The 13,532-nt window shown below is 47.6% G+C and overlaps 1 protein-coding gene across 1 annotated transcript in view; it reads right to left on the bottom strand.

Annotated features, from left to right (window-relative positions):
- CCNI (cyclin I) overlaps positions 1–13,532 on the bottom strand; it is a 35,061-nt gene that overhangs the window by 8,142 nt on the left and 13,387 nt on the right. The window contains exon 2 of the mRNA XM_076337429.1: positions 9,549–9,705. Coding sequence (XP_076193544.1) covers positions 9,549–9,662 — 114 coding nt within the window. The 5' untranslated portion in view covers positions 9,663–9,705. The remainder of the gene's footprint in view (positions 1–9,548; positions 9,706–13,532) is intronic.

Here is a 13,532-nt window from a genome sequence, read left to right as displayed (position 1 = left end):
GAGAGGGGAGGGACTGAGTTGGTGTTTTGAGAGGAAAGGTTTATTTTTCCTTCAAATTATGGGGATATTTTTAGCTCAGTATATGTTAAAAAAAGAAAATTCTGAATAGCTTACAAAAGACTTTTAGCAGTACTGTTAACTGTGAACGGGGGTGAAGCAGTTACAATTTCACCTAAAACAGTTTGGGTTTGGTTGGGTTTTTTTTTAACTTTTTGGCTCAAGTCATCACCATTGATGTGTTTGGACAACAGCTGAATTTCAGCCACACGTACAGATCGGTCATTGACATAAACGCTTTCTCTCTGACTTTCTTCAGAAATATTTTTCAGCTTTTCCAGAGCCTTTCAATTCAATGAAGTACATGTCGGGTCTCACTTCAACAGGGATTATTTGGGGTGATTAGCAAGGATGTGTTCAGATGTGAAACCAAACAACTTCTGCTATACTCAGGCTCCTTGTGCTCTTTTGGCTACTGCTGCGATGGTTTAAGAGAGAGAAACCCCATGATCTGCTGGCTGGCCAGTTACTGTGAAAAAGAAAGTGAAAGGCTTGCGCAAACAAACGTCACTGCTGTGCTGGGTTGTAGCTGTCCTCCCAGCAACACCATGGGGGGGGGAAGTAGCAGAATTTTAGAAAACAAAAACCCCCAGTGTTGATGCAAAATAAATACTTCAGGCTACATCTATCACCAAAGTACCTACCGCGTGCCTTACAGCAACAGTAACGCGCTTTGTTACAGGTGTACTGACTCTCCTGCCTTGGAGTCAAGAACGTGTGTGAAAGCAGAGCGTTGTAGGCAGAACTGTAATTACACGAGGGCCTCCGCGAGGACACCAGCTACGCACCTTTCATTGTTACTTGCAGTATGACATCTTTACTCTGTGCTTAACGTCCTTACTGGTGCTGAGCTCCACCGCTGCCACCGAGTGGGACAGAAGGGGCAGGGAAGGTGGCAGGGCTCGAGCCCCCAGGGCTGAATTCTGCGCTGTCGGATAGTGGGTGCGCAGCCGGTTACTGCTGCTCACGGACACACGTCTGGCCAAAACGCAGCCACCCAATTCCCTTAGAAAAAGTACAACAGTAACAGTGCTACTGTAGCAGGGATCTAGCCTAAAGACGCAGGATTGTGCAATCCAAAGCTGTTTCTTCCAGCTGTACTAGCTAGGCCAATAAAGCAATACTACCTCTGCCTGCAAAACTGTGCCTTCAGTGCCATACCAGGTGCTTCCCTGAGCAGAACAAAGTCCTGCCTTGTTTTCTCTCCTGAAGCCCCGACGGTGCGATGGCGTCAGCAGGACTGTGTGTCTGATCCAGATGGGTCTCTGGCCTCAGCTGGGACCTCTGGATGCTACCTGACTATAGCATGGCTTTTTAAAAAGCACCTACCATTTTTCAGGAGAGAAGAGAAAATTAGTTTTCTCAACTCCAAGAAATAATGACTCTTTCTAAAATTGTTATTGCAATTTAAGGGTGAAATCCGAGCCCCACCAGGGGCAGGACACCGGCTCTCTGCAACACTTCGCACTCGTTCCAGAAATGCTAGTCCGACATGCACTGGGAGTATAATGAATACACCACACAGCAGTAAGGAGTTTATTAAATGCTCTGCTAAAAACATCTTTTGGACAGCAGGATAGGGACCTAGAATGTATCTGGGGAGAAAAATGGGCAACACCATGTTATTTACTGGCTGTCCTTACAGAGCATACTTCTCCCGTAGCAAAGCGAGGCCTGCACAGCTGAACCTAAAACAGGCAGAAAAGGGAGGAGTGATAGTTAAGAGGAAGTTCCTTATTGCTTTATTCATTACACCTATTTTTAAATGGAAGGAGGCAAAGCCACACAGAAGGGCTTATAGCCACGGCCAGGTTTGGACAATATTGTGGACTTAAAAGGTTTCAAGCAGCTTAAAGGATTATTTTGGAAATGCAGTATCTGGGTGAATCCATCAGGTAAACTCGCCCGCTAAAAGCCAACCTGAAACCACCCCATCAAACAAAATAAACTCGACTTCAAAAACCTGCCTCTGACTCTCAAATCACTGCCCTGGTCCTGCCGCAGCGGCTTTACCGATGAAGCCAACAGAAACAGGCTTGGGCCCTTGGCTGGCAAGGGGAGAGCTGGATCATCAGTGCAGTGTCAACGGGGCGGTAGCCGCTGTCTCCCCCGCGTTCCCTCCTGCGATACAATATCTGCTCTAGAGGAGGGGGCGACAATGGCATCTGTTGCGCTCCTTTCTGGGGCGGCAGGGCAATGCCTCAGCAGCACGGGGGCATTTTTCCCATCCCCTTCTGTTCCTGGCACATCCCATTCCTGCTAGATCCTGGCAGAAGTGGGCATCAGCTTCAACAGCTCCTGGCGGTGTCTGTCCTGGTTCAGCGCTGTTTTCCCTGTACCTGCCAAAGCAAAAGGTTAGGTCTTCTCCTAAAAACACCATGGGTGGGAAGGGTAAGATCGTCTTTCCATGCTGCCTCTCAGTCTCCAGTCCTCCCAAGATCTGTCCTCGTATCTTCTTGCCCTTCATGGGCAGCGTGAGGCCGAAAGGCAAAATTTCAGACTGAGGAGTTAGCTTTAAATGGCAAGGCCGTAACATAAAGAATAGCAACTGTACCCTCAGTCCCTGGTAACAGCTGTCCTTTCCGTGTGAAAAAGAAACGGTGTTGAATCTAAACCACTGAAAAGCAACAGTGTGTCTATGCAAAGATACAACATTAACACAAACAAAAACCAGCCCCCACACAGAGCGCCATGTTCCTTTAATATGAAGAAACAACTGCAAAGTGAACTCGCATCTAAGTATATGCACAGCAGAAGTAAGGCTTCAAAATAAAATCTGGCTTCTTAAGAACTATCTGGGGAAGCAAAGGAAAGGAGGTGAATCTTCAGCTCTTTTCTCCAATAACGTCAACCCTACAAAAAATTTGCTCCAGTCTCTAACTGCAAATAAAGGAGCACAAGGGTGGGGGGAGAATCCCCTCACACAGAAAGACCAGGTGAATTTAAACCTTTTCCCATCAGCGCTAGGAAAGTTCGTTATGGACCATTTTAAGAGGCGGGCAGAAGGAGTAAGAACTGGTCCCACCACACCCACAAACCCTGCTGCTACTTCCAAGCAGGGCAAGGAGCTTCCCACGCAAGTGTATCGGCCTTTATCCCTCTCCCTCGAAGGTGTACCCATGTCATCCCAGTAACACAAATAAGAAATGCAGCACTGTAAAGTTAATTAAGCAGCGAGGTCACTGTTCCTTAGTTATGTAAAATTAAAAGCGAAAACGAGACACTACTGTGGCTGCAAGTAAAAAAGTCCCTTTGGGCTGGAAAGCAAAAGTTCCTCTTTGGTGTGGAGGTACTTCCGCCATAGACGTCGCCTTCTGCCACTCACCCCGTCTGTGTGTGGCCAGCTCTTCGTTTTGTCGCCACAAATCCACCGCTGCAGAATTTAACTCCCAGGGTGGAAGAGCACGATAGCCTAGTGTGACGGATTTCAGTAGGGAAAAGTAACCCAAGCCCAGCAACGGCAGACTCGGTTTTCACACAGCAGCAGCAGGTTGCTCCGAGACAGACCGAACAACCACCCTCGGGACTGAAGGACAATCCGTCTCCTCTGGCTGGTGCTTCCCCCCCATCTTCTTTGTTTGGAGAGGAGGCCAGAGCAGAGCGAGGCCTGACCTACAGATCTGGTTGCCCATCCCAGCGCCAAAGGTTAGCAGACGTGCGCATGACTCCCGCCGTCAAAAAAGTGACCGCACTCCCAGCTCAGTCACGACCAGGATCAGGCGCCTGACTGAGCCGCAGCCCTACTCACTGTGTGCGACTGCGGGTGCCCAGGACCCCCAGCTGCTGCGGGGGCACCACGCCACCCACATACACACACACACCAGCCACCGCAGACCGAGCCCGTGCAGGTGCCGGAGTGCTTTTCCCTGGACTGGCGCCCTGCAGATATTTGCAGGAGGCGCCGCTTGGCTCGCCCGCAGCAGGAAGCCAGCAGGCAGCTGCATGAAGCGTGAGGGATTTCAGAACTCTTTGGCTATGCAGGAAACAGCCCATGGAGCACAGGCAGGACTCTTGCAAAAGTGCCTGACAGAGTTTTACTGAGAGCGGAGAGACACGGTGCTGCTGCCGCACTGCCTTAGAGTAACTTCTACAAACTGCCCTGCCCAGTTACAGCCGTCTGCTCACAGCTATCTCTTCATCTACCCTGTCCTTGGGACCGACAGTGACGTGTAATGTGACAGGCTGAACGCTCCTGCAGAGCGCAAGATCAACCACTGCTCTTTAACAGTACTCCTTTCCTCCCTCTCCATCCTGCTTAGTCCTGCTTGGCCCCTCCATAAAATAACAGAAGAGGTTTCCGCAGCTCTTTTCCCGTCTTCCACCTGCGGAGCACACAAACACCTCCATCCATCGGGAGGCTGGTGGGAGCAACGGACAGAACGCTGCACACAACCAGCCCTGCCGCTATCAGCGCAAAATGTGACACCCGAGGAGCGCAACAGGCCCGTCAGATGTGCAAACCTATCAAAGCTATTCCAAACCCATGTGTGGGTGACAGACCTGTATCTTCTTTTCCAAGCTGAAGACGTGATGCTAATTCCCACCTTTGCGGAGCACAACAGCGTGCATAAACCCATCGGTTTTGTTTCAGCACGAACACAAATAAGCCACCTTGCAAAACTACGGAGCTAACAGAATGTGTTTGGGACACAAATGGGGAAGCGGAGGGATGTCAACTTCTCTCTCTTCCTTGCGTAAAGCAGGGCTACATCACACCTGCTTCCTGCCATCATTAGCTTCATTGCTTATCAAGAAATAGCCTGTCTGTCACTCTATCGATGAACATGCCTTTAAATGCTGTCAGCGAGCAGGAAGCTTCTGTGAAGGAGTCCTGACAGGTATTTTACATAACACGACACGAGGCCGGTCAACATGCCGGGACCGCAGGTGACTATACCAAATAATGAAATGGCAGCGCTGCACTCACTCTGTCTGTCATCTTACCACTCCAACGTGAGCAACCGCAGAGATCAGTAGTTCTGCCCAAGGGAGGGAATACAGCGCCCCACACAAAACACACAGACCCGAGGCCTCCAGCATCTGTGATGGTTAATATCTTATTTGTCCGATCCCCAAATCGGTGCCCCAAGCCCCATTTCTTAGGCATTCTGTCAGAAAGCTGCCTGTGAGGCCCTGGCGATGGTGAGAGGCACTCAGAGCTGTTGTTCTGCTTCCCATTTACCGACAGCCGAATCGCCTTGTTGCCATCCCTGACCCGGCAACCCTGCCACGGGGCCCACTGCACACTCGCTGCATGAGACAGGAGGGCCAGAGGCTGTGACTCAGGCTCCAGAGTGCGAGCACAGTACAAATCATCTCTAAGAATACCTTGAGACTTTTGGGAAATGCAGTCTAAAAAAAAAATTATCTGTGAACTCAAACATGACTCAATTTTATTGCTGCCTAATCTAGGAAAAACACCTTACTGATAATTTTTTTTCTTTAGTGTCTGCTGTCCCAAACAGAGATGTTTTGCTCTTTCCCCTATTTTTTTCTGCCTAGTCCCGCTGCGGGCTCCTCGGCGAGCAAGCAGGTGACCTTTATCAGCACTGGGAGGCTTCTGAAAAGGGCAGCTGTAAACATCGCAGCCAAATCGGTCTTTTCTTGGGTCTCAGGAGCGCTTGTTTTATGCCAGAGCAACCCCCAGCTGACGCCCACTGGGTTGCTTCTCACTTGCACCAGTTGGGAATTGGAAGTGCTCTCCCGATACCTTTCAGAAGTGGCGTTTTGCAGGGTTTGCCTGCGGTTTAGTGGCACAGCAGAGAGCTCAAGCAAGCACAGCCTCTGCCATCTGCACGGTAACGTGCTCCAACACTGGGGAGAGAGATTCCTGCTCGGCAAAGCAGAAGAGCTGGATGCACGAACCTCACAATGCTTTACAAAAATGGTAAGTCAGTCTCCGATTTGCCCACAGGATAAAACAGGCACCAGAAGGTTAAAAGACCGACCCAAGGTCATGTGCTGAGACAGTGGAAAAACTGGAAATAAACTGAGGTCTCCTGATTCCTCAAGAGGTACAGAGAGCAAAAAAGAAGACAGAAAGAAAGAAAGAGCTAGAACAGGCAAGAAAGGAGAAATGACAGAAGTGACACTGTGTTTCTATTAAAAAAAAATAAAATAAAATCTTGGCTCACACACCTCTCTGCTGCAAAGTTACTTGGTAACATGCAAAAATCAACCTTTGACCGGTCTTTACTGCTTGATTTCTCAAGCCTTAATCACATGAAAACTTCTGAATGTCACCTGCATATTGTATAACCCAAGAGAGGAAAAAACCCAATACATTCAGAAGCACTAGGAGGGTTCCAGACTCAGCCCACCTATTTTTTCAGGCTGAAAAGCCTCTGTGACACCTGGCTTTGCTATATTGCAAATACCCGGAGCTGGTGGCCTGCATTTAAAGGAAGGAAACTAAAAGAAATATACGTGCCAGTAGGAAATGGGAATTTCAGACAAAAAGTAAAAATGAAACAGAAGAATCACATACATTGTCAGGACTGAAGTCCCCAACAGATTCTGCATCCTGTACTAAAAATGTAAAGTCTTCCTGTTTCTGTAACTATGAGTTTCTTTCTTCCTTTCAAAGATCTCAACTCTGACACATACTTAGGAACTGAATTTGTTCTGGTTTTAAACATTAGAACCAAAAATGTCTCCTAAAGAGTCAAAACTGAAAGTTTACTCCTGAAAAATAGTTACGGTGTACCTCCAATCTGATCATTATATTTTTTTGTAAACGTACTCACATTTTCTCATTTGCAAACCAGATGACTTCATTAAAACCCCTTCTGTAGTCAGTCTACCTTTGTAGCAAGGAATGGAAAGTTACGCACGCTTCAGGTTGCCAGATCTGATACACAGAAGGATGCAGATTTCCTGACTGTCATGGGAAATAAACAACAGTTTCATACAAGTGAGGTTTTAGGCTACTGCAGCTGTTTTCAAAAGAAGGCAGTAGATGTTAAGGAATATGACCTTCTTCCAGATATTACAGAAAACAGGGTAATTCACGCTGAACGTCCGTGACTGCAACATCACCAAAATGAACGCTGCAGAAGTGGAGGAACACGTGACAGTTTGAAAAGTCGGGTGTCACCAACTGTAGGAACAGAGAGAAATACCTGACTACAGGTACAGGGGTTTCAGCTGCTCCGTGGCATTGCAAGTCAGGATTTCCCCAGAGCAGACAGCTGCGTTTATGTTCTCTTTTAAATCTGACTTTGGTACATTTTACACATACGCACACAGAGATTTCAGTCCAATTTAATGATTATTTACTGCTAGAAAACATTTAACACTATGGCATTCTAGCTGATAAAGTCAACGTCTGAACTGACATGTAGGAAAACATCAAGAAAAGGTTACGTTAAGACAACACGGTTTCAGGGGTGGAAATTCCAGGAGTAGAAACCCTAGGGTGACAAGCACAGCGGGCCAGGAAACACTCCCAAGCACGGACCTCAGTGATACTGTCGAAGAGCTGGGGAGGAGCGGGGCAAGAGACCTTTCATCATCATGACACAATTGCACACTAAAAGGACAAACCTGGTATTTGTCCAGGCCAGACCTGAGACTCTGCTGTCGAGCACAAACTTTACCCTGGCTTTAGCCATCAGGCTGTTTCCGTACTATCTGGAATATCCATACTATATTTGATCCTACTCTGACTTCTCGCAGCAGGCAACAGAGCTGCCTCCCCGGTCTCATATTCGGCAGAGGGCCCAAAGTCCCGTTAACTTAAGAGTATTTACCGCTGAGGACACCACTTTGCGAGGTGCTGCAAACCTCAACCGCAGTGACGTTAAGACCCCCTCAAGGTCCCCGGCAGCAGGACAACTGCTCTTCACCATAGACAGGGCTGAGGTTAGTCCTTCTGCTGCAGCGACAACTCGAACGTGGCACAGGTGGGGAACCTCATCTCCAAAGGGCGACAATGCAATCCTGCAAGGGAGGGATTGCTAGGAAGACTGTCTAATGCAGGTGGGGGTTTCTGAGCCACCAGAATCAACTTCACCAAGGCAAAAATGCAAACGCTTTGTCCCTGTGAAATCTTCACACAAGAATCTGGTTTGGTTACACTCTCCGAGTCCCTAACCTATCTTGTTCTACTGTAATCTTATCTCCCTACATTATAATCACTAACCCCAGGAATACTGCCAGCATGGAATAACAGGCTGGTTTACCATAAACCAGGGTCTTAAATTGTACGTGCCCGAAGACAGCCACAGCTACAATACGCTCAACACCTCTGACAACCAGCTCACTGATTTGGAAATTTAAATGTGGATTAACAAAACTAATACCGAGCCCCTTAAAAACATATTTGTTCCTACACAACAACAGCAGTTTCTTGTTCGCCAGACAGAAAAAACAAACACCACACTGATTAGCTTTGACAACAGCTGACATATTTGCATCAACATTTTGTATGAATCAAGAACAGCAAGACTGGGTCTGAGCCCATTAGTGTGGTTATTTCTGCCCCAAAATAATATTGCTGCCCAGCGACAAAGTACCAGAAACTCTGTGACAACCGTCCTCACGTTTCACATTTTGTTTTAAACAAAACTTTGTGGAGTTCACAGGCGTTTTTCAGTGCGCATGCTAGACAGACGCCTCCTCCGCAAGGAGCACAAACGCACTTCAGGCTGGGTAAGGCCGTGTGCGACCTGGTCCAACCTCCCAGCTGGCCCTGCTGCAAAACTTGAGCAGGAGGTTGGACTACGGACCCCCTGCAGTCCCTTCCACCCTGAATTTTCCTCCAGTCCTATGAGAACGTTCCTCACTGGAACAGGCCAGCGCCTGGCTCTGCTTCCCTCAACACGAGATTGCACCCTGCTCCATTAATATTAATATTACAGTCAGCGGGGTCCTTCCTGAAGTAGACAGTGCCTTACCAAGTCAGACCCTCATCTGGCTTCAGCTGATACAGCTACAGCCTACCCTGCAGAACTAGGCTGATTTACACTAGGGAAGAATCTGGCCCAGAATGGGAAAATGCGGCAGAGTCAGGCTTTCGCTGTGAATACGCTGTTTCAGGGGGAGGCCCCAGCTAAGCTAGCGGTAACGGTTCATGTGAGAAGACGTCACTTCACGTGGACAGCAACCAGCATTTCAACGCTGTTATCAGTGAACTTAGCCCAAGAAAATGAAGCTGCTTTTAAGAACTGTTGCAGAGTTGGTGCCCACTAGAAATGCACGTTAATTAACCACACAATTTGTAAAATGAATTTAATTAAGACAATATATGTACGTGCTTTCACAAGCAACAGCAGAGATCCAACATTGTATGCTGTACAGTGTGTTCTGTACCCCTGATTGCAGGTACGTCCCTCAAATAAAAAAGTAATCGCTTACTTCACAGGCTAATTTCCCAGGTCTCAGGCAGAAGGTAACTTCTCATGCGATACCTGCAGCTGTTCACATAAAAATACACCAGAGGATAGACTCATGCCTTTACCAAGATGAATGATGTGAAGAAGAGACGTTACCTGATTGGGCTGAATTTTCGGCACATGTGCTTTCCACATTTGAGCTTCCCTAGAGATTGCCGTCTCCAGAAGGAGAGACAACCTCTGGCTCTCCAGGGGTCCTGAAAACTTCATGGTAACCCTTGGATCCACCTGCCACCCAGCTGGATACAGCTACCTGCAAAACCAAAGACAGCCTGGTGAAATACTGAGCCATGCCTGTCCGGTAAACTGAGCAAAAGAAAGCACAAAGGTGACGAAAGCTGCAAGAAATGGCACAGGCTCATCTGTAACACAGACAGGGATCGGGTACTTGGCACACCTACCCAAGGAAACCCAAACCAGTCGGCTCAGATTCAGATGAAGCTGGGCCAAAATTGTACACAGGTCTCCAACACCTAAGTGGGCTGGAAAGGCCTGCCGCTTCAAGGTTTTCTGCTTCTCTGTTACGTAGGCAATCAGGCAAGACCTCTCCCGCTTCAGCAGCACTAAAAAGTAGGGGTGTTTTTTACAAAAAATACTTGAGAAGAGGGAGGAGCTGTATGGCAAATATAAAGGGGATTTCAGTAAGTTGGTTGCCCTGGCCCAAATCTCGCTGAAGTTAAAACCAGTCTACCTGTGAAGTTAAGACTGACATTCAAACGTCTTTCAAAAATCCCAGCCGTGGATCCTGGTTGGTGCCAGCCTTACCCCAGTACTCTCAGCAGCAACAGGAAGTTTTGTGCAAAACAGAGGAACGCTTGTTTGAAAATTTAGATGATTTACAAGCTGAAGCCCGACAAAAAGATCAATGTTTTCCCTCTGCACAGTATGGCTTGTAGCTTCTCAAAGAAGCTTGACCTGTTTCATGTGCAATGTAAATGTACCAGGGGGTTCAGGAAGGTTCCTCTCGCATCTAATCACTCTGAAAATACGTTAGATTCACAAAACTTTAGGGCACATCTCTAATTTTAGATAGGAAATGGGTCTTAAAGGAGGAAAAAAGCAGCAAACCCAGTGACAGCATTTGCAGAGCATGAAATGACTAGAAGCCGGGTAAGTGACGGACAAAATTTCTGCACGGCCTACAGTATTCAGAAACACCTGCTTCCACTGGCAGAAGCCATGATAAAAAAGCATGCAATCTAAACAGAACACCTTGCTATACACGAAACAGAAAAAAGGGGGTTCTCCTGGCCCTAGTACAGCCTCACTCGGCAGTAACAATGTGTCAAGAAACTTGTAAATTTGAGATGGAAAACAAAGCAGAGGCAGGATTTTTTTTTTTTTTTTAAAGACAACAGATTCCACCACCTGCTTTCAAATGGAGAAGATGGTCTGATTGAAAAGGTTATTCAAATTGTTCTAATACTGCCTACCGCTACTCTGGCTGCAAATTTCTTGACAGTATTAAATCACTTAGGCAAAACAATGCAGCCCTGAAGGGTAAATCCATGGGAAAGTTATTTAAAGTTTCAACTCCTTCTGTGAGCTCTTGTGAAATCTGCAACAGGTGGATATCGGCCAAACACTAACCAGGCTATTTTATAAAGACTAGCTTGTTAATACAACAGTTTATGCTGTATTTACAGGAAATAAGGCAACATGTTGAATCAGAGAAAATAAACAAAATTCATGGTGAAAACAATCAGTTTATTATAAATAATAACAACAGCAGCTCTGAACAAACGAAGATTCAGAGTGCTTTCACAGAGTTGAGGGAAACTGTAGAACAAATATTTTTCTTTATCAATTTACAGGAGTTTTTAATGGGCACGATTCACACAGAACCTGCACGAGGCATAAAATCGCACTCAAGTCCCACTTACAGCCAAGCAGGTTTTAAGTGGCAAATAAACGTCAAGCCTCTCAGTCCTGAACAGAAACCCCTTTTATATTAGATTTTTATAAAACAAATGCTTCTCCATGAACAAAGGAGAGGCTGTACTGGCTTGGCATACCCCTGCACAAGGTTTCCAGCCTGTCGGTGTAATGACCGAAGGCGATTTGGGCCATACACAGATTTTCTGGCTGCAGGGAACACCTCAGATCCATGATTCCTGAAAGGGCTCAAAATGCCCTGCACCGCGTCTCAAAATCACTCCCCATCAGCCCCCAAATGGCTAATCCAGTATCACTGTGGACTGAAAAATCCCTATTAAAAGTTCCCCACTTGACAAGAGGAAGACTCTGCCTGGGAGGTGACACTACGTTCCTCTAAACAGAACCGTGGCTTGAACCGCAGCTTATTTATGCGCATTTACTCATTTTTGCATGTCTTTTTTTAAACCTCGGGATAACCCTGGCGACACTCATACCACTGTAAATGGGGCTGCCGGTGAAGCTGAAGGGGAAACAGGGATGCACGTTCACAGCCTCCCCCCCTCCAGCTCATTCCCCCGGGGCCTTCATTAGCATCTCATTATCCTGCCATCATACACTACAGGTTTCCGTGTGGGCTGGGCTGGTTCCCAAAGGCCGGAACACCCACCATTTCCAGAGCCATCAGCGCTTCCAAAGGAGGTGTAAAGCCCTGGGAAACGAGGACAGCAGTGATGAGGGCCGCACCCCCGCACTGATGGAAAAAAGCAGTTCAAATTGCAGGCGCAGGTGAAATATTTTGTCCCCTCCGGCGTGCGTGGGGAGCATCCAGCAGACGGGGGTTGAGCCTGGGGGACCCCCGCATCCTGTAGCCTTCCCACCTCGCAACTCAAGAGCCCCAGAAAAGGGGTTTCTCCAGGCCTGTGCAGAGCAAAAGATGGATGACTTTTTTTTTTAATTTATTTAACTGAGCCTGCAGATCCGTCAGTTGCTACGTACCAGGTAATGCTAACCGGGTAACATCCAACGGGGTATCAGCTACAGCCTCAGACCACACCTGGAGAAGACGGCGATTAAAGGCGTGCGCTCGGTGTTGCACAAGGTGAAATACATGCACAGAAAAAAACGGCGAGGTTAGGACCAGACCCAAAGCTGGGCCGACCCAGCGGCGAGGCCAAAGCCGGGGACCAGCACCGAGAGCTGGGAGACAGCGAGCTCCTCACTGCACGCGTGTCAGAAAAAAAGCAGTAGCTATATTTATGCCGACCATGTCTCCTAATATGAAATATGGATGGTCCTTTCTTGGTTTTGCAGGAAAGAGAGAGTAATTAGCCATCCCTCAAATCACTGGAGAAAACACATGAAAAATTTCAGGCCAAAGTGAGCATCCTCAGGCACCTTTTTTTTCTGTTGTGACTGACAAACATTCCCACCATATTTACAACACAAATGGGTTTCACAGGCCTCTGGGCCCAGGAAAGATCTTTTAGTTACTCCGATCCCTTTTTAGGCTGTCCCTGTCCTGCCTCCGCGGTCAGTGGCCCAGGCAGAGAGCTCAGGGGCATCCCAGGAGCACCCTTAAATACCAATGGCCCTGCAAGGGACATTTTATCGAGCAGTGATGGCAACTCTTCTTGAGTTGCCAAGGGGAAAAGAGAGGGGAAAAATAACCTTTCCTTTCTGAACTAGGGAGGTAATTCAGTGAGGGCTGAGGCACAATAACCTTTATAAGGAAAAAAAGAAGAGGAATGACGCGCTTGAAAGTTTCCCTTGGAGCAACAGTGGTGCGCAGACTTTTCCAGCACCGAGAGCACACCAGGCAACTCGCCAAGCACCCTGAGGGCTGAAACGAGTTTGCATCTAAATTTACATAGCTCTTCATCAGATAAATGCACGCCATCTTAAAAAAATGCCAGCATGCTCTACATGTATGCGGTGCTTCACAAAACACAAGGGAGCCACTGCAGAGCGAGCACTGCTCCGAGAGGATGAGAAACGGGACGGCCGGCACAGTTTCCCGAAATCCAGCGCATGGAAGTCGGGTGAAGATCGCGGAGGGACCGGACTCCCTTCTCTCTGCTCAGATCAAGGCGATAAAACCTGAGCATGGCAGAAAAGCAATGTCAAGGCTCCCATCAGCAGTAAAGATACTTGTCAATACAGTAAAGATACTCAGGCATCTCCGCAGAGAACAGCAGTACCAAC

Source organism: Aptenodytes patagonicus, chromosome 4, assembly GCF_965638725.1.
Source record: "Aptenodytes patagonicus chromosome 4, bAptPat1.pri.cur, whole genome shotgun sequence".
Lineage (NCBI taxonomy): Eukaryota > Metazoa > Chordata > Aves > Sphenisciformes > Spheniscidae > Aptenodytes > Aptenodytes patagonicus.
This window is presented reverse-complemented; position numbering and strand designations above follow the sequence as displayed.